We start from the raw sequence: 27,363 nt of genomic DNA on the forward strand, positions 1-27,363 counted from the left end.
CTGTCGTGGTCAGTCACATTCATCAACTGCCTTGAATTGTCTCCAGATAAAAAGTGAATAATCAGCATGTTATTTACACCTATGAGGTTATTCTTCCTGCAACATGACCGCAAGTGTCATCCAAAAGGACCAGCTTTTGCTGAGTCCTACAAAGCAGGAATTAAAATAATGCTTTGATATAGGAGGGTTTTAAAGCAAATGGATTTCTTACTGCTCTTGATAGATTTGGGTTTAGTTTTGGCTTTGTGTTTCCACAAATGGAAAGTTATTTAAAGTATTTTGTAGAAAGCTCAGTGAGTCTTAACCTCAGAGGCAGTTTATTTTTAGCATGACAAAGCATTATCTATTTCCATAATGCTATGTGTGGTCATAATGTCTCATTTTTTGAATTGCAACTGCCATTGAAGTCTGTCATCACTGTTCTTTACAACATAAATTGAATTTAAGAATAAGTTGGTGAGTTTTATTTCTGCATTTATCATCTAGGAGTGTGTGCCACTGATACTTTCTGGTTTTGTTTTTTCTAGTATAGGTTTTATATTACTGATTAATAATACTAACAAATTATCTCCATAGCAGAGTATTATGTTTTTGTCTGATATTTATGTGATCAGATACTTTTCAGACATACATTTCTCATAAATATATGCATTATAGAGTTTTCAATAATTTTTTAAAATAAATTCTCCCACTAATTTTCTGTCTTTCTTCTTTCTAGTCTGCTCCCAGTTTTCAAGAGGAGTCTTTGCTATTTTTGGATTCTATGACAAGAAGTCTGTAAATACCATAACATCATTCTGTGGGACTCTTCATGTCTCCTTCATAACTCCCAGCTTCCCAACAGATGGAACACATCCATTTGTCATTCAGATGAGACCTGACCTCAAGGGAGCTCTTCTTAGCTTGATCGAATACTATCAGTGGACCAAGTTTGCATATTTGTATGACAGTGACAGAGGTAAGGTGTGGTACTTTTTACCTGCACCCTGATTGGCAGGTGTATCTCGTTGAAATCTGGAATTCATATTAGATAAGTGAATAACAGATGAAATATTTACCTCCAACAAGTGTAAGTATAATAATCAAGTGTTTCTTGCATTTAGAAATGAGCTTTTGGGACAGAAACGAAATTGTTCAAATGAGAATGAAATCTTTTATGGTATGCATTAATAGAATTGCAACTGTTAAGCAATGTGAGATTAGTCACATGCTGTAAAACTTTTTATATGTAAAGTTTTTTCTTTTTTTGTTAAAGAAACATCTAAGGAGAAAAAAAAAATCTAAGCATGAAGGGCTGTCTGCTACCACAGATTCACTCCATGTATGCAGTCTGTAGTTGGGCACCAAGCAAGCAATAAATCTTGGATGCAGTCTGTCCCTACTTCTTTGGAGACTGCTTTTGGTATCAAGTTCCTCACCTCTGTTTAGCTTAGAGTTTATTGTTGATGTTGATAAACCCAAACCCATTTCTCAGGATCAATTAACTCCACCCTACAGCCTTCTCATGCTCTTTTATGGCTGTAGTAGAAATACTGTAACAGTTTATGAACTTGAAAATGTCACTGGCAAATTGTAGTATATCAGTTAGTTTTCTAACAAGAAGCAGCTTTATCCAGAAAAGGTGGGGTTTTTTGATTCCTTTTTCTGGAATTCCATTGTTATAATTCTATTTTCAGGTTGTCCTCACCTAGTAGGTGAGGACAACCTGAAAATAGAATTGGCTACCTTTCTTCTATCTTACCCACTCCCGTTCCCTTTAAAGAGGCTATTTTGTGGCTTTCTGCATTTTCATTGGTCAGAGTTAAATATTAAATGAAATGCTAATAGAGTTAAAGCATGATTATACCACTCCATGTTTTTTTGAGTAATGGGATGACTTTAAATTCCTGCATTCTGGTGCTATTTTATACGTGATATTCAGATGCTGAAGGGGTCTCCTCAAGAGAGTTCTGTATCACTTTTGTAAGAATTCTAGTTAGAAGAACTAATCCTGGTGTGTAACCTCCAAAGGTAATGTCACATGGAACAGTGAATGCTAAGCTCATTTCTCTGGCAGTTCCTTTTAAAATTCACATTATAATCAGAAACATTCACTGTCTTTTTAGAAAGGACAGATGTAAAACTACTTTCTCAGCCAGTACTCTGTCAATCATCTAGCAGTGGGCAGGATGTGACCTGCATGTGATTTATATTCAGGAAATACTGAAAAACACCTAGTTCTTGTGAGCTGCTCTCCCTGGATCTGACCAGGAATAACAGCATCAGTTCATTCTTTCTAGCCACCCTTAGGTTCTTCCTTTTCTGCTTACATCTGTGTTTTAATTGTGGCAAGGCACCCCAGTGATAACAAGCTCCAAGGCATGAAGCTCCTACCCTTATGTGGAGTAAATCCTTGCTCCTCAGTGCTCCCCACAGATTGTATGAGGTCAGCCTGCAGAGTCGAGGAGTTTGTAGCCAGCTGCATTGACATCAAATCCCAGATACACAAGCCCATCATTCCTTTAAGAACTTTTGCCTGTAACTATAGCGTCAGTGACGTGTATTTAAGGAATGCTATAGAATTGAAGATGTTTCCACCTTCAGGAGCAAGATAAAAAAGGCAAAGAGACTTACATAACGTCATGGAAACTATAAAGGCTAATAAGAATTAGTTTGATGACTTATTCCTAAAAAATAGTTTATTGCTGGTGTTGGAGCACTTCTGTGTTTAGGGACTGACTGGCTGAAGTACAGGGCAATTTGCTGTCATTCCTGTCCATAAGGGGTGAGGCCATTTAGTATATGTGTGCCCAAGCCATTACTGTCTTAATGCAGTAGTTATTCTCATGGAATGTGGAGTAGTGTTTTTTACCATCCTTACATCCTCTCCACCATTCGTAACACTAAGCTTTGGAAAAAGTAGTAGCATTATTGTAAGATTCTATCTGTAAAAGAATTGCTCAGTTATTCAGCCTCTCTTCCATCTTCCTTTTCAAAGCTCACTGCTTTAAAAGTTTGCCTCATGATAACCAAAAGATGTTCAGAACATGAGTTTGCCAGGCAGAAGTGCTCATGCAGCTTAAAAAATAGCAGCTGAAGTTGCTGAAGTTTTCTCCTCTGCAGAGTTGTTTTGTTGCTACTCTCCACTTTTGTTGCTACTCTTCAGAAAATTTCACTTTCACAAAAGTATTGCTGCAAATGCTTTCTGTTTGGTTATTTTTGTTTTGATTTTGCAACATGTTATTGCTATCAGAATAAGCTAAGCTGTATGGGGATGGCAAATCTGCCACCCAAAAAAAAAAAAAAAAAAAAGCAAGCAATCCAGGCAGGCATTTGATACCTCTGCACAGAGTACCTCAAGAAAAGAAAAACCCTAGGAAAAAGAGAAGATCAGCGTAAATACAGGAACCCTTTGCAATGGGTGGTATTAGCATTAATAGTCATTAATTTGTGCCTAGTTGAGATTATTTAACTCAGAGGAAATTTAGACAGGTTGGAGGACCTGAAATCTGCTAAATTATAATTGAAACAATTATTCAGAATAAATGGTTTTAGTTTGGCTGATTTATATTTTTTAAAATTTTAATTCATCATTTCAAGCAGTATTTTGAGGTTTAAACATACTTTAGTGCTTTTCAGTGTTTTAAGATGCTCCCTGCATCTCTCAGTTTGCTTACATTACTAATCTTTCCCACTTAACACAAGTTCTCCAGATTAATCTTTAGGATTTGAAATAGTTTTTGTGTACTGGTGGACTGTATTTATCTGTGATTTTAAAATAAATATTCATTACATGACATACAAAACTTAATATCAGTCTTTCTTAAAGGGACTTGGCAAACCAGAATTATATAAGATAATAATTCAATTTATGCTTTTGGAAGCCTGCCATTTTCTGCCTTTGCTGATGACCAGTCTTGTGTAGTGCTGTATGTCATTACCATTTTCAGTGATGAAGATGAATTGCTAAACACTGACCAATCTTAATTTAATATTATACCTACAGACTGTGAGACAAATTAATTTTTAGTGCTCTCCTTCTATATTTATGGGTATAACCACTATTATTTCTCATGAGTTGTACCCGAACCTCCCTCTACATACCACATCAAAATGTGCCTCAAAGAAATGACTCCTCATGCTTGGTGGTTTCAGGAGAGAAGAATGTGCAAAAATGTCAATTCACTCATAAGAAGGTCTAATTTTTTTTCCTGTAATAGTATCTGGTATCCCTAAAACTGCTCTCCAGAATCATGCAGAATTCTCTGGTAGGAATTGAAACATGATAAGTCTCATTCTTGTACTGCTGGAAGTCATTAAAATTGTACTTTTTGTATAGCAGGAATTAATTTCCAGCAGTAATTTTCATGTTTCTCTACTACATTAGCTCATCCCTAAAAAGTAAAATCTGTCAAGTAAAATCTTCACTGGTTTTACAGTATATCACAGGCATCTGTACAAACATTACAGCTCCTATCAAGAACTTGCCAAAAGTACGAGATGGAAGGAAACTTTACACTGCTTGTAGGTGTTAGCATTGAGCCTGCTTATCTATATGGAAAAATATATCTCAGTACATCTTTCCTAATCAGGGATGTGACTATAGGCAACAGAAATAATAAATCCATTACCATCGCTGCAGAACTTGGGAATTCTGCCATAGACTTCAGTGAAGTCTGGGTTTAAATACAGTTCTGCTCAAGTGCTGGGAACAAAAGCTGTTCAATAGCTGTTGTTTAAGCAGCTGATCCTTTAATAAGGCTGATCCTTTTTTAATAAGCAGCTGATCCTTTTGCTCTAATTGGATCACTCCTCTCCTAGAAGATCTCTTTCCCACTGTGTGAAATTTCAGCAGTAGATCAGTGAAAACAACCAAATCCAATTCTGAAGATTGGGCCAAGCCCAAAGATTACACTTATGAGGCTTTACCTTGATGCCTTGCAGTGATGCAAATGGAAGTTTCATGCAATAATAATTGATTTGGCCCACATATATCTTAGTTTCTGATTTCTACCTACTTGTGACAGGTCAAACAAGTTACAGGAGATCTTAAATAAGTGATCTCACAAATCACATTGTAGATGCTTGTTAATTCCTGAAGCTTTGTCAGTCATATCTTCTGTTTTCTCCTGTGCTTTGCTAGGCTTATCAACGTTGCAAGCTGTGCTGGATTCTGCTGCTGAAAAGAAATGGCAAGTGACTGCTATCAATGTAGGAAATATTAACAATGAGAGAAAAGATGAAACTTACCGTTCACTGTTTCAAGATCTAGAGGTAAAAAAGGAAAGACGAGTGATTTTGGACTGTGAACGCGATAAAGTCAACGACATTGTTGATCAGGTTTGCTATTCTCCTTTCTTCAGTGACAGCAGCTAGCAGTATTCTATAAGTAAATGTAATGAGTTCATTTGTTTTGATGGTATTTTTGTGATTGTTATAAATCATTTGGCAGTGACAAGTTTGTATTGAGGACAGCATATGTGCCAGGGAGAAAGTGAACATACAAATCCCATTATCCCTCCCTTTGCCCAAACCCAAGATATTTCTATCTGGATGATCCTGTAGTTTTCTATCCTGGTTATTTAAAAGAAAAAAAGTACCTTTACACAATACCTTGCTCAGACCATTTTACAGCCTAAGTAGTATACTGTATTATACATGGTTGATACACTATTATACCTGGTCCAATATAGGTAGTTATGTCTAAGGATTAGTTCTTTTTACACCTAGAAGGTATTTTCTCCCTCTAATGCATTTTCTGAGAACCTTTTATGTCTTGGGAAGACTGTATCACAGCTATTCTTCCTCATTAAATGCCCTTTGAAATTTATGTTTTGAAGCTCTTTGTCATTTCTACTTTCCTTGCTTGTCTCTTCATTTTGTGTCACTTTTAAAGTGTGCTAACCAAAATTGGATGCTGTTTTTCATAGCTAACACCTCCTGAGCTTTAAAAAGAACAGCAAAATCTGTCTTCTCTCCACCCATGCAAATTATTTGCCAAAATGACTTTTTTAAAAAGTCTTCTTTTTAGCAACATTATCATGGTGCTCTGATTCAAATTACTGCATTACTTTGAAATCTACCACTTCAGTCCTAGAATCTAGAAAGTTCTTACTGGCTCTGTACCTTCCTACTTTTCATGCATGCAGAGCACAATGGAAAATTGAAAGGATAGTTCCCTGTTGGCTTGAGCTTCATCATGTGAGACTGTGCAGCATCAGTAAGGATGTATCATCTGAGTATGGATGTATTTGTTTGAAGGTTTTTTGAAGGGCTTGTTATTTTGGTCTTTGTTTTGAAGGTCATTATATTTTGAAGAGACTCAGACAATGAGCAGTGTCCTTAATGGAGTACATTATGTTTGTGTGTTTTATTTGGAATTCATAGCCACAAAGCCTTTTTCTAATTTTCAAGATAAATTTGAGTTTGATCCTGTTCTTAAGAGCATTTGATCTCTGAGAGTGTGATCTCTCTGTCATCTGCAGTATTTCAAAATCATATTTTCTGACTTATCAATGTCAAGAAATGTACAATGTAGAGCAATGTTTGACATTAGTAGTCCTTATAGGTCCTCTTCAGCTGGTTCTGTGTGGCTTTCCAAACAGTTCTTTACTTATCTTAGAGTGACTTTTTGTCTTGTCCATGTCTCTTGTGAATTTCTAATGACATCCTACAGAACAATCACCTTTTTAGACTCAAGATACGTCACATCTTGCTGTTTCCTTATTATCAGACCAGAGAAAAGAAAGATACTGCTTTGACATATTTTGATCTTGACAAGACTAATTTTGGCAATTATCTTACTATCCTATACATTCTTTTTAAAATAAGTATGTAATATTCATTATAATTTCTGATATGAAACTTTGGCTGACTGAAATTTTCTTTAATTTCACCTTTTAGTCACCTTTTGTAGACTACCTTCAGTTACCACTCATTTTTACAGTCTTTGTTTCATAATAGGCCTATTTTCATCTTTGTCTGCTTCTTATTTTGATTGCAGTTCTGGGATATTTTTCTTGCCCTAGTTGCACTTTGATGGATTCTGCCTTTTTTAGACCCTTAGAGTTTCTCAGCTCATCCCCACAGACTTGTGCTACTCCTCAGACATACAGCTGGCTAAGCTTTTGTTTCTGCTGTTTTGGTTTGTAAGTCACTGAAGAATCCTACATAACAGCCAAATCAGCCTCACATGCCAGTTAATATAACTCTAGTTAGTTGTTCTCCTCTAAATAGTTTACTGCTGTGCCCTGGAATATGTTCTCTTAAACTGTTTGCAGCTGTCCCAAATGGGTTTAGTCTTGGAACTCTCTTCACAAGATAGCCTAGTTGTTTCTGCACTTTGGTCTGGTTTTTAAGTCCATTATCCTTACACTCAGTAACTTCCTTACATTTAAAGGTAAAACCACTTTCTATTTATAAAGTAGCCTAAAAGCAAGTCTGACTGATTCTCTAATAATTATCTCCATCTCTTAAAATGAAATGTTGAACAATGGATTTCTTGGCCTGTGAGTATCCTTTGAGTGTGTTCTAATTTTCTTTTATAATAGCAGTGTACTTTAGGTCTTGCTTTGCTACCAGATTTATTGTTTTAAAAATTATTTTAATTCTTGCCCTGAAAAAAACCCTCAGAAATTTCCTTAATTTCATGAGGATGCCTGTAGTAGATCCATCATATCAGTGTCCCTTTTTCTGTGTATTTTTATTGCAAGAAATGCAACAGGCTTTCTGTAAACCAGATTTTCCTTGAATACCAAAGTACTATTTGCATTGCTCGATACATAAAGGAACAACTTCTTTACTTCCTTCCTTACTTTCTATTGTTGAACAAATCTTTCATTTTAGTGCTTTGATTTATCCTGGAAGTATTTTAAGCTGAGATGACAGACTCAGGTTTACCCAGTTACACTTCGTAGCCCTTGGATCTTTGTATTGGCACAAAATGTATTTGCAAAGCCACTTAATCATTCTTGTTTTTTGTCTCATGTTGTAGTTTCTCTTCAGATTTCAACAAATCATGCAAATTGAAAAATATTTCAGTTTCTCATCTCTCCTCAGACTAGTTTATATTCCTCTCCTCTGATCTGGCAGGTCTGTGTTACCATGCTCTTCATTATATAGTTTCTGTCTCTTCTCGGCCGCTTCCTTTGCAGAATCTCATTTCACCCTGATAACACCCTTTGGGCAACTCTGTAATTACTGCCACTACTTGTCTATCCCTGCTACAGAAGGTCTTCTGAACTGCTGAAAAGCTTTTGTGTGCACAGCTCCTTCATTATGGCTTTTGGTACCATCACTGAATTTTCTTAGTTTTAACTGGCAGCATCCTCAGTGATCGTCCTTAATGGACAAATGGCAAGTTTTAGCAAGCTGGGTTAATAAAAGAGTAACCAGTGGCAGCTGGAGAAGAGTTACTGAGCATTGATCCAAACGCTTGAAGCTACTGGTTGTCTTCTCAGATACCAATGATGAAGAAATATTTCATACAGAAAAGCTAATCTATTTGGTATAACTGAAATTTCTTTGGAAGCAGCAGCTATGTAAGAAATACACCTGAAAATAGTTCTTAAACCTCTTAGTAAGTATTTAGTTTTAAGTAGTCTGATCCAGGTAATTGTTTTAGGACACTTAATTTCATATATCATGTATATATTTACCTCAAAAGAGGAACAATTTAATTACTTCCATGGCCTGTGTAATGTGATCCCTCTCAGTCTCAAACTCTAATAATGTAAACTCACTGCTTTCAATTACATTTCTGTAACTTCTTTAAACCAAGTATGTGGAATGTTTTTCACTAGTACCCTGATAAAAGTTTCAGGATACCTAGTCTGAATATTTTAGTTATATGTTAAGTGAGGAAATGAATGTATCATCCTCTCTTAAATTAAGTTCATTGTTCTCATCGTTCCAAAGATGAAATAAACTCCTCCTATCTTGCACATCCTTCCTCTGGAGAAGTGCTTAGTTTCAAAATGCAAACTTCCCCTTGCAGACATAGTCTTAGGCTTGTGTGGGGGAAGAATCCATGCTACAGGTGTGCCAGCAGACACTGTTGAGAAGCCGCCAGCTGGCTTTGAGGGAGACTGTGAGGAACACTTAGGACAATAAACAATTTGAACTTTACAAGGTTTCATTATAACTCATGAATGTCAGTGGGCAGAATCTAACAGGAGTCTGTAAGGCACACCACAGTAGCTAGCATTCAGCTCCTGTGTCTGGAGGGACTCTACCTCTTGGGACTTGCACTTCAATGTGGCTAATTTCTAGCAACAAAGAGTATGCTCAATGCTGCATTGGGTAAAATAAAGGATAAAGCATCACACAAACTCAGTATCGTGTGCCATAAAGCTCTTAACTAACTTTTACATCATACTGCATTTTGTACCTTTCAAGTCTTTGTCCATATGCCAGGTGAACATTCTCCATTATGGAGGTATTTCTTCTTTTTTTACAGGTTATCACAATTGGTAAACATGTTAAAGGATACCACTATATCATTGCAAATCTGGTAAGCATTCTTAGTATTTAAAATACCTGTATTGCTCCTTTGACTGTTTATGGAAGCACATCTACTAGTATTTTGTTTTAAACACATTTTAGAAAACAGAAAAAAATCTAGATTTTTTTCTAGAAAAAAATCTAAATCCATTTAACAAGGATAAAGACTAGAAAAAACCTAGATGTCTTTACCCTTGCTAAATGAATGCATGTGTTGAGATTATGTTTGTTTGTTGGCTGAGTGTTTTCAGGGTTCAAATGCCTCTTATGATATTCCCATCAATGAGAATGAAGGTTGCTCAGCACCTTCAATAGAACTTCTCTTTTTCTACATACTTTAGAAAAAGAGTGTATGTAAAATATAAAAAATAACTCTCTGCATCATAGGGTGTTACATTTATTCAGCAAGGTGATGATTTCTCTCTCATAACTTTTAAACTACTTTAGAACCACGGTTTTCATGTTTCATTTTGCTAGACTAGTGAGTCTCGGATTTCCACATTTCATCCTTCAGACTGGCTGGGTGATCAGTCTGAATTCATGTTTTCTTGAAGTTAGGTGATCACACTGTATAGCTAATAGTGTTCCTGAAGGGAAAGCTAAAAAAACTCACTAAATTCTGTCAAGGAAATTTTTTTGAAATTGTGTCTTTAGGTGAAGGACCATTTTACTGATATTAAAGCCTATAAACACTTACTGAAGCTAGGGAAACTAATCCAGTTTGGTTTTTGTTTTGTTTTGTTGGGGTTTTTTTTGTGACAGACAAGGAAATTCTGTATGCTCAAATCTCAATTATCCTGTTCAAGAAAAGAGTTTTGGGGGTTGCATAGTGCAAGTGCCACCAAACCTTTTTTTATCATTCATTCTTGAACTGTGACAGTGTTTGATATAAATTCCAGCAGGGCCCAGAGTGCCCCAATTGACACTGTCTTCCACAGTGCTTTGAGAAGCCTGAGGAAACAGAAGGAGCGTGGTGTGTCTCTGGCCCTGGAGGCATAACCCTGGTCTCCTCCTGGCCTTTGATGGAAACTCTTCCCCCTCCAGGCAGGCACTGCTCTGAAGAGTCATGTGGGTGCCACCCTGTGAAGAAGCCTCTTGCTTTAAAGGCCTCTTTAAAAGCTGAACACCAGGGTTTCATTCTCATATCTTAATAACTAATTTTTGGATAAAGTTGAGGTGTTGATATTCATAAAGACAGCATAAAAATCTTACAAAATGTGTGAAATTATCTGTTAGACATCTGCAGTTTACATTGCAAATGTTGGATAAACAGTATTTTGAGTCTTAAGGGAAATTTTAGAAAATGTGCCCAGTGGATTTTGTGATGTTAACTGGTTGCTATTTTAGCCATTGCTTTAAATTTGTAACAGTAAGTCCATAAGATCTAAAAATTACTGAATGTTATGTTTTAAAGCTGTTTAATATCATGTATAAACTGTTGATGGAAGTGATTTAAAAAACTTGTTTTTCTCTGCCAGAAGGAAAACTTATCTAGTATTTAAATCATGTCTTCATTGAATCCACCTGCTTTCTTATTTTTGGACTGTAGTAATATTCTCCTCCAGTCTCATCAGTCATTCAAGAAATTTATCTATTTTGAAAATTCCAAAATTCTGATAGTTGGAGAAGATGTTTGAATATACAATGAATGTTCCTGCTCGACTGTCAAGTTACATGATCCGTGTAGCAGTGTCTGTATTAGCAGGCAACAACACATGAGGATCATTAATCCACAATCATTAAAGAGCATCTAATATAGCAATTGTAGCAACTTCTGATAATGTGGTTTGAATTTGCTGCTTCTTTTAGTATTCACTCAAAACATTCATTTATAATGAAGTGTCTGATGTCATTATTTCATGGAAATGCATTTGTATGGTTATTTGGGTGAAGTTAAATCACAGAAAGCAGAATACAATAACTTTTTGTAAGAATGAGAAGTACTTCTTTATGTCACAAGGGAGGAGGCAGTGGAGATGGTAAGTCCTTCCCCATGCTTTAGAGTTCCTAAAAAAGAGGATACAGCTGTGGTTGTAAGTATTCCTGCCTAAAAATTGCTTGCTGTTACTCATGTCTCGTGTTCCCTGTCTCACTTAAGTGGTCCCCTTGAAATTAACAGGATGGCAAGGACCACTCAGCCCTTGGTCTCTATAAAAGTGTTTGCTAGTGGGCAGCAAGAAGCATTGCTGGCTGATGGAGCTGATGACTTAATCCTGGCAGCACAGGATTTAAGTTGGATCCCGTTTGAGGAAAATGTTGGCTTACTGTTCTGCAGTAGAGGTCATGTGGTAACTCTTCCTTTTTTTACACTATTGAGACAACTGCCAAAACTATTCAAATAACAGGCAATTTTTTTCTGTGCTCAGGGATTTACTGATGGAGATTTGTCAAAAATTCAGTTTGGAGGAGCTAATGTCTCAGGATTTCAGATAGTTGACTATGATGATCCCGTGGTGTCAAAATTTATACAACGTTGGTCAACACTGGAGGAGAAAGAATATCCTGGTGCACACACTAGTACAATCAAGGTATGTCTTATGTTTGTTTTAACTGCACTAGAAGTACAGGAATTGAAGGGTTTGGAATAGAAACACAAGAGCCAGAAAGCCCTTGAAAATCAACAGTCCCAACACAATTTTATATTTCTCTGGAGTACTTTTAACATTCTCTGTCATAGGACTGATTGAGCAAAGATGATACACTGTTCAAAATGTTCAAGACAATTTTTTCTTATGTCACTGTAAATCTGTGCCTGGCAGCTTGTTAGGTAATTGGTTTAGATATGATGATAGATTAGCTAGATCTACTGAGATTTTTTTGATTTTTCTTTTTCTCTGTTTTGAAACTTTTCTCTTTCTCTGTATTTTGAAATATTTATAGACAAATATCAATCATGCTTCTGGGGAGCAGAGATTTAGCACTTTTTTGATGTAACAACATAACCCAAAGAAATGGTTAGACAGTTCCTTTGAGACAGTTGCCCAAGTCCTACAAAGACTTAAAAAAATTAAATGCTATGCCTGACATGCAGGATCATGGTCTGATTTCAGGCCTGCATGACACACAATGTAACACTGGGCAGGTGATTTCACTTTTTTACCTCAGTTTTACTTCTAGATAAGACTAGGGTAATAGTACCTTCTCACTTTCTCTAACTATGAATTAGTGGATGCAAGATATTAAAAAGAATAATTCAATTTTAATGTTACATAATTTCTGTTTTAAGTAATACAATCAGAGATTTTAATAAGAACACAGTATTAAATAGCTGTAAAAGACAAAAAAATACGTTCCAAATGTTCTAGCCATAACTTTTTTTTCTGGTATAATTTGAATATGAAGCATGTTCTTAATTTATAATGAAATTAATAAAAAGTTCAGCATGGAAGGAAGAACCATTTTTTTCAAAGCCCTGGTAGAAAACCTTAATTTTAATTAAAAACAAAAAACCAATATAGATTCCTTTTTTATGTGGCCAGGTTTGGTGGTAACTTAGTCAAAGTGATTTTTTTTTCCTGTGGTTATTTTTGTAGTTTAAAGTCTTTATGACAGAGATAGTGAATTTCTTACTTGATGTTTGAAAAAGTAGACTGGAGTCTGGGTCAGTTCTTTAGGTATATTTATATTACAGATGTGTAGTATATGTAATCTGTATTGCTCTCATTTAGGAAAAAGGAAAGGGATGTGGCTGTGGAGAATCAACAGAATCCTTATGTCTCTGTGATTATTGAGTGCCCAAATCTTCCTACATATTCATGTTGCAGAATCATAGTCTGGAAATAATAATAGAGAAATACATAAAACAAATGGCTGTAGTGAAGAACTCAAACTGAAACCAAGATGCAGTTTTTATCAGTGATGGAAAAATAAAAATGCTGAGACCCAGTAATATGGCCTGTGGTGTTACTCACACTGGGGGAAATTGCATGTGTGTTAGATAACATGAAGTGGTGGCAATGTTGTATTAAAGCACAAAAATCTCTAATTTTGTCACAAATATTCCCTTTATTTCTTCCATTATAAGTCCTTTCAATTCTAGTAGAAATTGAAAGAGTTGAAGGAGAGTATTTGCAATATCTTCTGCTTTTGAGGTTTATTTTGTTATGGATAGGAAAAATAAAGTAATTGAAACACTTATTTTCCTGAATGTCATTGATTTAGAACACATTTGAAATTCAATTTAAAAGGCCAACCTCTCCTTTATATTGTTTGCTCAACTTATATATAGGACTGCACTGATACTCATTCAAGAAACTGAGATCTATGTTAGATTATCAGACAATTTATAAATGCTAGAGGTATTGCTGGTGAGGAAAGTGTGGATATATATTGCAATATTTGGTGACATTGATTGTATCAGTTACTGTATTTCTTTGTGTAGCTTTCCATCTCTTGCCCTTATACATGTATTACTTCTCATTCTTGCTTGTCATTACAAGTAGGGTTAGTGGTATGCCACATTTCATTCCCACTTTATAGGGAGTTAGAGGCAGGGCAGAATCATAGAAATCATGGAAAACAGGGCAAGAAAGGTCTTTGAGTGGTCAGTGACCTGTCTGTCCAACTTGCCTGAAGGCAGAATCAGATAGAACTGTGCAGTTCCTCTGAGTAGTGATTTCACAGCTTCTCCAAGCATCTATTTCAGCACTTAAACGATCTTGGTTTTGGCTTTTGTCTAACCTTAATCAGCCTTTATATCACCTAATCCGTTATTCCTTTATATGTTTTAATGGCTGTGAGAGGGTTCTGCTTTTTCATTGTCCTCCTGTATTTGAAAATGGCTGCCACCATTTCTGTCTTGCTGCAAAATTCAGCACTTAAACGATCTTGGTTTTGGCTTTTGTCTAACCTTAATCAGCCTTTACATCACCTAATCTGTTATTCCTTTATATGTGTGAGAGGGTTCTGCTTTTTCATTGTCCTCCTGTATTTGAAAATGGCTGCCACCATTTCTGTCTTGCTTTCCTCCCTGCAAAACCAAATAATCCCTTTTTCTTATGAATTTTCTGCTCTCAGATCCTGTTTGTCATTTTGCTCTGGAACCTTTCTATTTGGTAGCTCTTTCAAATGCCAGACTGGCTACTGCAACATATCTGAGTGCTATGTTGAGGAAATGGAAATAATGGCTTCCTGTGTCTCAGAGAAAGTACTTATTTCAGGGGGCTCTTTTGTATTAGTTTCTTTTTACTTTTTTTTTTCCTCTCCTCACCACCATGACACTAGTGAGATGTATTTCTCATGCTAACAGCCAAATCTTCTTCTGCACTTCTTTCTTGTGCTGCTGGTGGTTCAGATGGGCTCATACCATATCTGTTCACTTTGTCATTACTTTTAAGTACAGGCTATTTTCATCAACTCGTGCTGAGTTGCATTTCTCACCTGTCCTTTGTGAGCATTTCATTCCTTCTTATATTGTTATTCTAGCTCTGTTACTCTCTGCTTCTGTATAAACATCTAGATTACTGAGCGGGTTAATGCACTGGTCTCCCACTTGCCCTTAAGTGGTCTTCAGAATAACATTTTTCCCCTTTTGATTTTGAGGTAGTTGTCCAAATTGCCAGTGCTGATAAATGAACTTTTGCTCCCAGTCCCATGGAATCTAGGAAACTCTTGCTGCAGATTCTGTATGAAACATATAGGAAGGCTGACAAGAGCCCTGCATTCATCAGTATAGAGATGAGAGGTGGTTACCTGCCCCTAACAGGTAATATTATCTCTGGGATTGTAAGTGTTCTGTCATTGCAGACAAAAAGATTGCAACTCTGTTGTATTATCTTCCTTTTGTAATCCAAAAGTAAATGTACATTCATTTCACATCACAAAATGCAAGTCAATGGACTATGACTGAGCTGATAAGACATACCACAACAAGTACAGTGCTGAAAATAGAGAGGCAAAATGCAAGTCAATGGACTATGACTGAGCTGATAAGACATACCACAACATCCAAGTACAGTGCTGAAAATGGAGAGCCACCCTTTCTAAGAAAAAATGCATTTCGACAGAACATGCTCTTCAAGAAAGAAGAGCATTGCTAAAAGCCTCTTCCACAGATGCCCAGAAGAGTATCGGTATCAAATTGCTTTAAAAATGTATCTTTACAATTTATAAAATATTAATTATAAAAAATTGCTGTCTTAGGACATAGATGAGAAAAGACACTGATCTCATTTGTTGCTGCACTGTACCTGTACTGATAAAAGCAGAAGTTTTATAGATTAAGCAGGATGCTTAAAACAAGTGCATTGCAGACTTTTTTACAGAATATTTTTGCATCTTTCAAAATTAACGCTGATACATGGTTTGCTTCAGATTAAATTTAAAACATTTCTGTTATAACCAAGGTGTTACCAGTCTATGCATGCAGTTCTAGAAGAGCTAATATGTAGATCTTGAAACATAGAGTTGAGCATCTTGGCTAATTTTTTGTCAAGTAGCAAAAAGAAAGACACATTCAATTTTACAAAGGCTGAAAAATAACAAGTTGAAATTTTCTTTTGATCCAGTATTGTGTATTTACAAATATGCTGGGCTTTCTGAGCCTAATGTTGTTCCAGGCTGTTACATTTAAGATAAGCTTCTCGATCTTGTGGAAGGACACTGGAGGACAGCACATCCGTTCACGTCCAACTGCTCCAGTTTGCTGATCTGATAAACCCATTCTCTCCAGGGGCAGCCTTTGGTCCATTTGCCAAAAGAAACTCAATCTGTATCTCTTGAAGGCTAGTGAGACATAAGTTGTATTGCCTTTGTGTGGCAGGGTTTTGGTAGAAGGGGACCAGAGGAGTGGCTTTTGTGAGAAGCTTCTGGAAGCTTCCTCCATGTCCGGTGAAGCCGATACCAGCTGGCTCCACGACTGACCCTCCACTGGCCAAGGCTCATGTCGTCAGGGAAGGTGGTGGTGCCCTGATAACACATTCAAGAAGAGTACAAAGCTACTGCTCAACAGCAGCCAGAGGAGGAGTGACAATATATCAGAGAAACAGACCTGCAGACAGTGCAGAAGGAAAGACAGGAGGTGGACAGGGTGCCAGAGAAATTTCCCTGCAGAGGAAGAGTGTGAGGAGTCCACCCTGTGAGGCAGAAGCAGTGGCAGAGATGGGTGCTGAACAGACTGCAGCCCCCTTCCACATCCCCCTGTCCCACTGTGGGAACAGAGTATAAAGAATTTGTGAGTGAAGTTGAGCCCAGGAAGAAGGGAGAAGTGAGTTGAGATGTTTGGAGATTTATTTTTTGTTTTCTTATATTCCTACTTTGGTTTGATTGGTAATTAAATTTTTTCTGAGATGAGTCTTTTCTTCCTGTTATGGTTATTGCTGAGTGGTCTCTCCCTGCCATTATCCCAACCTACGAGACTTTCATTTTATTTTCCCTTCCCAGTCCCTCTGAGGAAGGGAGTGACAGAACGGCTTTGGTGGCACCTAGTGTCCAGTCAGAGCCAACCCTCCTCCTAAGTACTAAGCTTCAAGTGGGCATGTCCTGTGAGGGACAGCTAAGGTCTCTGAACTTGTCTTCCTTGGAGAGGAGAAGGCTGAGGAGTGACCCCATTGTTCTCTACAGCTTTCTAAGGAGGGGAAGTGGAGAGGAGGGTGCTGAGATCTACTCCCCGGTATCCATTGACACAAGAGGATGTGTGGGAATGGTTCAGAGCTGCACCAGAGCACCAAAAGTTCATACTGGACCTTTGGAGCCTGTATTTACATTTCTTTCTTTTTTTTAGGGTAGTCAAATAGAGGAGCAGTCCTCCAGGAGAACTGGTTGATGCCCCAAACCTGTCTAAGAGGCATTTGGACAGTTCTGCTAAAAACACACTTTAGAATTGGTCAGCCCTGAATTGTTCAGGCAGTTGGACTAGATAATCATTGTAGGTCTGTCCAACTGAGATAGTCTATTCTACAAGCCATCCTGTTCTGGAATAAGCTTTTCTAAGAGCAACCTGAGCCTTGAAGAGCCTGAGACAACTTGCATATGATATATACAGAAACTATGTGCAACACGCAGAAAAAAATTTGGGGCTGCCTGGTTGAAGACCTAATTAAGCTCAGACTCATAGAGAATCCCATTGTGTCAGAAGGTGATAACAGCCCTGGTACTCATGCAGCTATTTTGGATGGGTGAAACTGTTTCATGCTGGCACATAATGTTTCAGATGTTCTCTTTTCATGATTGTATTTCTGGCTTCATGATCTCTTTCCCCACCCAATCTTAGCTAGTGCATAGCTAAGATACCAAAACACCAGATTGTTTTTACCTCCTGATTTTGTCTTTAGTAGTTTCACATTTTCAGGTTTCCTCTTCATGTAGTCTTTAGGCCCTTATTTTGAAACCATAAGTCACAAGTAATGATGCTTGTAACTAAAAGATGCTGGTTTAACTATGCTGGTGCTAATTTAGCTGAAGGATTCAATACAGGTAACATGCAGAAGAAAAAATACAAAAAAACCTAGCACATAATATTTACCTTGCAGAAATAATTACCATTTAGATGACTCACTTTTAACAAGGAGCAAAGAAGAAAACAATGTGAACAAAGAAGAAAACACTGAAAACAATTATTCACACTGAAAGTTCAGAAGGCAGTTTGTCAAGATATAGGTGACAAAGCAAAAGTGTACAGTTGATGCATTAGACACTATCTTCATTTTAGGCCATGCCTCTTATGATTGCAGTGTGTTGGAAAATGGTTTTATAATGCAATGAATTTTAATAAGAGTTATAGGGGATATTCTGTTGCACCTGCTACAGTTTTAATAGAAAAATATTATTGAATATGCCTTAATTCAGGTAGATCATAATGATTTATAATTATAATTTTTTTATAGGTAATTTTTAGTATTTATTACAAGGTTGAACAAGGAACGGATCTGGAGTATTTTTGGTTTTTTCCTAAGTTTCCTTATAAAACTGTAGATTTCTGAGATTGTTCTGCCTGTTTTCAGTCCTTGCATATTGGTTTCCTGGGCATAAAAAAAAGGTATGCATCTAGCAGTTGGTGTTCCAGCTGCCTGGTTTCACTGGGCTTTCAAATCGCAGTATTCAGTCTTCTCTATTTAAAAACAAAATACAAAAAATATGATCATAAGAAATTTCAGTGTTAAACTTTGTGCTTCTTTTTGATAGCTCAAGGCTGTTTTGTGTAAGTAATCACTCATTCCAGCATAGTTGGTTTGGGTTGGGATGTTGTTTTTTTTCTTTTAAGAAAACTCAATTAAAGAATAGAACATTTAGTCACTGAAAGCAGTGGGTGGTTTGAGGCAATATCTGCAGATTTGTCTCAGACATGCAAAAGGCCAATTGACCCAGATCCTTCGATCTTGAAAGTGGCTGAACTGTGCTAAAGCAGAATTTAGAAACCTACAGAGCTGAGTCCTATGTCTCTATGAAACTATGTTTCTTTGAACTTGAATCCACTTATTCTTAGTAATTATAAATTGTTAAGGATCTTCAGCCAACAAAGTGCAGTGGATTCCTCCTGCCTATTTTTCCAGGAACTCTGTAGTACTTTTTCTCAACCAGCAATTCATCTGGATGTGGTGGATATAAACAAGACAAGCTACTATTCCTTCATGATTCACGTGTTCATCAAGGTCAGACATAACCCTGGCCTCACAAAGATCAATTTGTCATTTAGGACAGTCAAGCTTCATGGAGAATTGGGGATGAGAGAAGAGGGAGTAATAGACAAAGATTAAAATAGTAGTAGTAGGAGGAATGATGTCATGCAAAAAAAGGGGTCAGCAGAGTGAAAAGAGGCTGTTGAAATGTGAGTGAAAGACACAGAAAAGTGGTGCAGCTCAGAGATGGAGAGGCATCTGTGACTGCAGTTTTCTTGGGTCAGGGGAATAAGGGAGGAGGAGAAGCCCTGGGCATACTTAAATGAATAAGGAGGGGGGACATGTAGATTTATTTCTGGGGCAGGTCTGGTAATTAAGGACCAATTAATGTAAGTAGCTGCCCATATTACCTAGCATGGGGTGGCAGAAAATTAAAAAATGAAGTGTTTGTTATTCTTTGACAAAAACTATGTCTTGGTGAAATCAGCAACCTGGTAAGAATGGTGTATTCAATTCTATTAGTATTCTGCTTGGAAATTAGATTGGAGTAAATCTAAAGGAGAAAGCTGTTTATCTTGATACAACAGATATCTTGTTGCTGATTAGGATAGATGTGGAGCGATAATGAAAATGGGGAATTGTGGTTTAGGAATTGTTTTGTGTTTTTTGTGTTTCTTTTTTTCCCCCTATTGTTTTAAATTTAAGGCTTGAATTATTAATATTAGTTTTAAATGGCGTATTTCGAAAATACTTAGACCACAGTATATAGGATGAGGACTGCTGATTGGATTTTTTTTCTCCCTCTCCCCTCCTGGAAAAAAATAAAACCCAAAAACCAAACCAAGCAAACAACAACAACAACAAAAAACAAACAGCAAACATCAAAAAAAATACCAAAACCCACACTCACAAGAAAAAGGCAAAGAACTCCACACACACTTCAACACTTCAAACATTCACATTAATTCTTTCAAATCCTTTTCTTGGCATGTATCTTTTTCAGAGAATTCTTTTCCCTTTCTATTTTTACATTTTATTCTCATCCTGTGAGATATTCCTACTTAGTCTGTTTTCACTACTGTGACCAAAGGCTTCAGTTTTTGCTGCTGGATCCTGCTGATTTTTAATACTGTGAAGAGTGACATGCTTTGTTCTGGCTTAGCATTGAAGAAAAAGCTTTTGTATATTTATATGGTGAAAAGGAAAAATTTGTATTTTCTTTGTGTTTTATGGTGAATTCAAGGTGATTTTATCATTAATGGCATTGCTGTTTTGCATGTTTATTCTAAGTTGGAAATAAGATTACACAAGTCATTCTAGAACCTTATGTATTTTGTTAGTATGTATATTTTCAATAGGCAGTGGCATGATTAGAATATAAGCAGCATCTTTTATAAGTGAAATGCTGTGGCTTCAATTCCAAATAATTCTTTTTGTTATTTCTGTAAAGCTTTTTGAATTCTTATACAAGTAAATGGTTTTCATTTACTATATTGGAAGATCAAAGTACTTTAAAACCTCTGTTCTCAATGTAAGATAAAAACCAAAAAATGGTAGGTACCTGAACTCTTTTTTTTCCTGCTGAATTAGCACCTCTGACGACTCTAGTGAGAAGATTGTTCTGTACTGGAAGCAATCTTGGGAGAGAAATTACAGTTCAGGAATCTCATTCCTATGAGAGTAGCAGATAAAATAGGTAGAAAGGCCAAGCACTTTGAGCTTTATAAATCTTATGATCTTTGCTATATTCAGTTTTTAAAAGAGTGAAAGAAGGTCACTTTCGCCCATAAATATCCTACAGTGGAGCATTAGGATAATTCCAGTGCCCCAGTCTTGTCAGTCTCTGCTGGATGTGCTGTGAACATGCCTTTCAAATAAAAGTTAGACTTCCAGGAATTTAGGGTTTGGCAAGTGCCTGCTACTGGGCTAGCTGTTCTGGGTGTGCTCAGAAAGCAGCCTTTCTAAACCAAGCCGAGAGATAATTAAAACACATAAATATGTCAAAAAATCAGCAGATTTTCTGGATAGCAGTTCTGGAGCTGAATGCAAGTTTTTCTAAAGTGACAGTTGCTGCAGGTGTTCTTTGCATCTTATGACAGTATGGCACTTCAAAGCAAAAATACCTGTTTGTTTAGGTTTTCTGTGCACACAGAGTGCTGCAGATGTGTTTGAATAAAGGCTGTTATCAAAGTGTAAGTTGATGTGACTGTGCAACTTTGGGAAACAAAATGTAATACACCTAGTATATTCATTAAGATAAATAGGGCTTGGTCTCTAACCCCATCTTTACTGAGATCAATCTAACTAATTTTTTACAATGATCAGGTAATTTTACATTTTATTAATCTCCCCCTTTTAGGCATAACAGGGGTTGTTATTAAAAAACTTCCAATTATTATTTCCAAATATCTTATGTATGTACGCAATTATTCTCAGCTGGAAGCAAGTCTGTTGCTAAGACCACCTATTTGCACAAGAGCATCATCCTAACAAAGAGGAAGAGCCATGCACTATCTTTTCTGGGCTCCCTGACCTCTATCTCACATTGCAGTATTTGAAATATGGCCAGAGGTAACGAAGATACTCGGGTGCTCAAAGCCCATTTTCTCATCACACTGCTGTGCACACACCCCCATTCATGCTAATGCCTGCACAAAACAGGTGAGAACAAAGCCTGGCTATGGGCACAGTCAAAGGCCATCTTCACTTCCAGTTACACTTAACGTGTGCAAGATTTGACAATGTCTCTTGTGTCTTTTTGAAGTAGCTCTTTGCAATTCCGTGTCCTGTCAGGGTGCTATGCAAGGAGCCAGGAGCTCCAGAAGGAAATAGCCATTTCCAATCAGTTTGGTAATTTTCTATTAGCTCTCTTATCTGCCAGACCACCTTCAGGTATTTCCCAAAGTGTGTGTAATGCTGTCTGTTTCAAAATAGCTCCCAGCTACATTAAAGACCCTTAAGAAGTAGGTGTCTGATGCTGCATTGGTTTGACTACACTGGAAGTACAGGAGACAGTTGCCCAGTTCCTTCACTACTTCTTGACAAGTAACTTTGGGCCTCATTTCTTTTTTGCTTGTGTGTTTGCATATGTATGTATTTATGTTTTTTATGTAATTTATAAAGATGTAGGAATGTTACATCAGTCTTTCTGCTTTTGTTGAATATACTACCATTTAAGTAGAGAAGTACTTTAATGAGGGAAAAATGCAGAAAATTCAGATGAGAGATTTTATTATAGCTTATTTTGTATATTTGCTGATATTTAAATTGTTTAAATATAAGGAAAGTTGTGAAGATGTGTTTAGACTGATTGATTCTACCCTTCTGCTCTTGCAACAAAGAACGTTTCCTATATTTCCTCTCTCAGAATTTTACTGCTCCCCATGGGAAAATATTTCTATCAGATTTTAGGCCTCCTTTCTCTTAGCCTCTGCTGGTGATGCAGTGTCCCTTCTGCTGTTCCAACAGCATCCCCAGACATGTTGAGGAGCCTCCGTCTGTGCCTGTTGCAGATGGATTTCTGCCTTCCTGAGCCCTGCTGCAGCTGGATCTGCCGTTCTGGCTGAGGTCTCCTAGTGTCTTGTACAACAGCACTGCATTCTTTGACTTAATTTTTCCAAAATTTTCCCATTATATTTTCTTTCTCTCAGATGTGTTGGATTAGGGATGAATGGCTAGTTCACAGTCTGTCTGAGTGGTTTTAGTTTGTTACTAGTGAGACTACAGTGTAAACAGATGGCCCTATGATGACCACCCTGGATTCCTCCCTAGTCTCAGGAGTCACTGGAGATCAAATGAGTGAAATCTAAAGCAAAATTAATTTCATCTTCCAAGAAGGTGTCTGACTGGTCAAATGAATCACACCTTAGAATGCTTATTCTCTTCTCTGACTGTAAAAAAAAAAAAAAAAACCCAAAAAAAAACCCAACCAAAAAACCAAACTCAAGCTAATATCTCAAGGGTAGATTTAGACATTGCAGATATTCAAATCTAGAGGAAAAAAAATGGACTTCTTGTGATTTTGAATATTTTCCTTTTTTTTTTCCCTTTTTTTGCATTCATGTCCAGATTTTTCTTTTCCACTGCTTAAGTATACTGTCTTAATTATTTTAGATGCCTAATCATTCAGCTTTGTCATGAGCACATGGACAGGCATTAAGTTAAATGCAAGTCTAATAGGCTAATCTACCTTTCTTATAATACCTTACAACTTTGTAAGTTTTATACAACTTATGCATATGAGAAAATCTTGTTATATTCTGGGGTGGTGTTCTGCAATTTCACCTTCAGAAGATTCAGCTTTACTGATTGTACAAAATAGAATCCTGGCCCTTTCAGCTAAGGATTTCCACTATCTCCTGAGTTACTGGAAAACATCTGAATTTACAAAAAGCATCATCTTGCCAGTTTTTCTTGGACGATACATGTAATAACTTCTGCTTATTCTGGGATGACTTTGTTTTGTCTTTGCTTTTCAAATTCATCTTTCGCAATTGCAGCTTACGTATTTTACTACAGTCTACTAGGGCATTTAAGTTGAAGGTAGCAAGTTAAGTTAGAAATTTAAGTTAAAGAAAATTACATGAACATTGAGTTTTCTCTGCTTGGCAATTAAGGCATCTACTTAGAGAAAATTATTTTCATTTGAAATTCATGCAATCCATGTTTCATAGCAAATGGCATAAAATCTTCAGGCAATTTGACTTGTCAGCTTATTATCATAGTTCTAAAATTGTGAGATGCAGGATTTTATTTTTTGCATATTCTTTGTCATGTTTTAATTAATGCAAGTGATTCTGTAAGAACTCTAGTATAGCACCTATTTCATTTTGTAGTAAAGTTGCTGATCTTATCATATAACGTTGAAAGGAACTGAAATTATGTTGGGAAATTTACACTGCCATAAAATTGTAAGATGTAAGACCCCATCCCACTTCCTGCGAATTACGTTCCAAGTAGTGCTCCCATTTATTTTAATAATGAAGATCAGAATGTGGATGAATCTCCAGGAAAACAAAGTGAATCAAGGCAGGGCTAATGCATCCTTCAACTTACAACCATTTTATTTATTATGCAGACACTCACACACCTCTGCATGAGCAGGTTATTGGTCTGTCATTTCTTGTTTATGGTAATGAGTTCACTTTGGTTTAGTTTGTCAACTTTACATCAATTTATGAAGCTGTAGAAAGTGTTAATGAGCCCCATGAAGGTTATTAGGAGCTGAAAGTGTATGCACAATAAAGCAGTAAGAAATGATTCATGGCCCGCTTGCTTTCATGGACTCTCCAACAGTGCTTTTAAAACATTTTTAGATCCTTAGATTAAAGCTGTCTTAATCTAAATTATGACATGTAGATTGTATATATGTGACGACATGTGTGTACTTACAGATACTGACTGATAGGCAAAGCTCTACATAATCCTCATGTATGATTGAGCTCTGAATGTTCACGTCAGTAATTATATACTGTAGAAATAATATTCTGGAGATACTACATTAAATATATCTCAATAATCCAATGAATCATAAATTAACTGAATTAGATAGCATTATTACATCTCAGTTCCAAGCTCTTATTTTCTCTGCTACCCTATGTTTCGATGTTTAGTGACAGTGCTGTGTCCAAAGTTTCTCAGAACACACTCAGTGTGGCACAATATGTTTCTGTACTGCAAAGAGCAATGTTTAAAGAAGTACTGCTAGTCAGGCTCCTTTCTTCTCCTCATCTTCAAATTCATGTACATCACTTAAGCACTGCTGCTCCAATAGGAGAAATTGTAGTGATTCCAGCCAGTTTTTCCACTTCATTTTTCTGCTGTTCTGTTCTATTCCTTTAAATATTTCTGTAGAAGTCACTGAGAAAACTTTTTTGAGAAGATTGACACCGATCACTGAGCTTACTGATCTTTAAAAAATAGTTCTACTTTTCTTTTCTTCCTTTCCTAAGGTCTGACAGTTGCATACAAAAATTAATCTCAATTTGGGAGCTTGCTTTTGTTACAATTACAAGAGCCTTCTGCATGACTTGAGCTAACTAATTAAAATTCTCATTAAAGTCTGAACCATTGAAGCAAAGAGCTAATACATCATTTCTCTCCACTTTACAATTTATATATTTTCAGCATCTAATAGCTTTCACAAGGATCATTCCATTCATTCATATGCCTCTAAGTAGTTATATTCTGGCCCATATTTCCAAAAATGGCTCTTATATTTGGCATAATTGCGGTGTTCCAGACTCAAAAAGCCCATCCAACAAAGTCCTCAGTGTATGTGCACATGTGGTTTCAATTCAGTTAGTTAGTTGAGATGTAAAATTTTCCAGTCACTGAAGATTAATGCTTTTGACCGTTTAGCCCCAGTTTCTGATATATGTGATCCCAGAACTCCTCTCTGATGTCTCAGAAGTTGTAAAGCTCCTTATATTATGTCAGTGTAGGAACATGGGCCTCCTCCTCACCTATATTGCTCTTTGAGGGGCACCACTTTTTTCCAGGCATCTCAGCCCCCAAACTGTTTTCTGTGGTGTTGACAAGGTATTGCATACGTGAAAGTAGCTACCCTTGAGATTTTATATTCAAGGGGAAAAAGTTAAATGCATGTGTATACAAAAACATGCTCTTTGGGATTGTGTGCATATGTCTGGGAGGAGATGAAGTCTCAAGATCTGTGAATAAATGCTTTTCCATGAAGAGTGTAATCAGAGGAACAACTTCTTATTTTTACAGGCTAGCTCTGGTTAAACACTGAAATGTTTTTCTTTTTTCCCCTTTCACTTGCATGGACTTCCAGCCCTATCTGCACACAGGACTGTTACACATCTGTAAGTGAGAAAAAAACATAACTCACAGGGAAAACATCTGTAAATCTTTAGTTCAGATTTATTGGTACTTGCCCTAACCATTCCGATGAACACTAGATGAATTTTCATAGATGCGCTTCAGAGGGTAACTAAAGAAAAAATTGATTGATTTCAAATATATCTTTCTATCTTTCCTAGTGTTGAATGGATCACCAAGTGGATTGGAAGGTATAGAGAAGCTGAAGACAGTTTTTAATTAAATATTTTCACTTCTTTTCAGTATACCTCTGCTCTGACCTATGATGCTGTTCAAGTGATGACAGAAGCTTTCCGTAATTTGCGTAAACAGAGGATTGAGATCTCCAGAAGAGGAAATGCTGGAGATTGTCTTGCAAATCCAGCTGTACCCTGGGGTCATGGTGTAGAAATAGAAAGGGCATTGAAACAGGTAGCTTCCCTGGAGTGGATGCTGGGATGAGTGCATGTGTGAAGTTCTCTATAAATAGTTGAAAATATCTTCTAGTCTCCTAACCTATCTGGATCTTGCTGGGAATAATGTGGAAGTGAAATCCTCAGGATAATATATTGCATATGGCTAAGATAATATATTGCATATGAAAATGACTCTTACATTAATGTTTTTGAAATCTCAATAATCATTTGTAGAAATAAAAAAAAAACATGTTCTGAAAAGAAACGAACTTTATTCTTCTACCACTTGCATCTTCATCTGTTATAGGTTCAGGTGGAAGGGCTAACAGGAAATATCAAGTTTGATCAGAATGGAAAGAGAATCAATTTTACAATAAATGTCATGGAGCTCAAAAGTACTGGTCCTCGGAAGGTAATTTGAATTGTGTTATAGCATCTTAAAAGGTTTTACCATTCTAAGCAATGGGTTCAGGTAGGTACTGAAACATTCATTAAAGCACAAGTTGTGATAATATTCATAGGTGTATTCTTCAGTGGTCTTGCAGAGTGAAGTAAACATATGTATTATTTCTTTCTAACAAATATGAATTATTATTTCTGGTAAGTGCTACGTAAGTGTGTTTTCCTTTCAGTTTTGTGGATTAAACTTTTTTCTTTCTGATCTGAATTGCTAAATGAGAGCCAGCATTTGGAGAAATATGCTTCTGAATGACAAAAGCTAGATACAGCGTTTTAGTGATATTTTTGTGTTTCTGCTCTAATTTCAAATCTTTCAGGGGAAAACAGTTTCTCATGTTTTGCTTATCTGGAGTGTTTCAATTTTACAATGTGTGATGTTTATACTAAAACCAGTTAATATGTGAATAAGAATGGTATACCTGTTCTAGACAAAGTAATGTAAAAAAATGTAATTACTTCAATCTTTTCAGTATTTGTTGTAGTCTTTCACTACATAAATAGAAATGTTTGCAGTAAATCCATAGCTTAAATAGTTCTCTTTGAGCACAAATCAAGGGCACAGTAATAACCTGCTTTACCTTTTCCAGAAAAGTTCATATTCACTAGTGTCTGTGCATCCTATACACTCTCTT

General features: G+C 36.5%; 1 protein-coding gene across 5 annotated transcripts in view; it reads left to right on the forward strand.

The window, feature by feature from the left end:
* GRIA2 (glutamate ionotropic receptor AMPA type subunit 2) overlaps positions 1-27,363 on the forward strand; it is an 87,563-nt gene that overhangs the window by 37,917 nt on the left and 22,283 nt on the right. For all 5 annotated transcript variants that reach the window (XR_005626588.1, XM_039699940.1, XM_039699938.1 and 2 more), the window contains exons 3-8: positions 719-958; positions 5,123-5,319; positions 9,437-9,490; positions 11,847-12,008; positions 26,121-26,288; positions 26,580-26,684. Coding sequence is in view for 4 of the 5 variants with exons in the window: in XM_039699940.1 (XP_039555874.1) it covers positions 719-958; positions 5,123-5,319; positions 9,437-9,490; positions 11,847-12,008; positions 26,121-26,288; positions 26,580-26,684 (926 nt within the window). In the remaining variant the exon portion in view is untranslated. The remainder of the gene's footprint in view (positions 1-718; positions 959-5,122; positions 5,320-9,436; positions 9,491-11,846; positions 12,009-26,120; positions 26,289-26,579; positions 26,685-27,363) is intronic.

This window comes from Passer montanus, unplaced genomic scaffold, assembly GCF_014805655.1.
Source record: "Passer montanus isolate IOZ18808 unplaced genomic scaffold, ASM1480565v1 scaffold14, whole genome shotgun sequence".
NCBI classification, from domain to species: domain Eukaryota; kingdom Metazoa; phylum Chordata; class Aves; order Passeriformes; family Passeridae; genus Passer; species Passer montanus.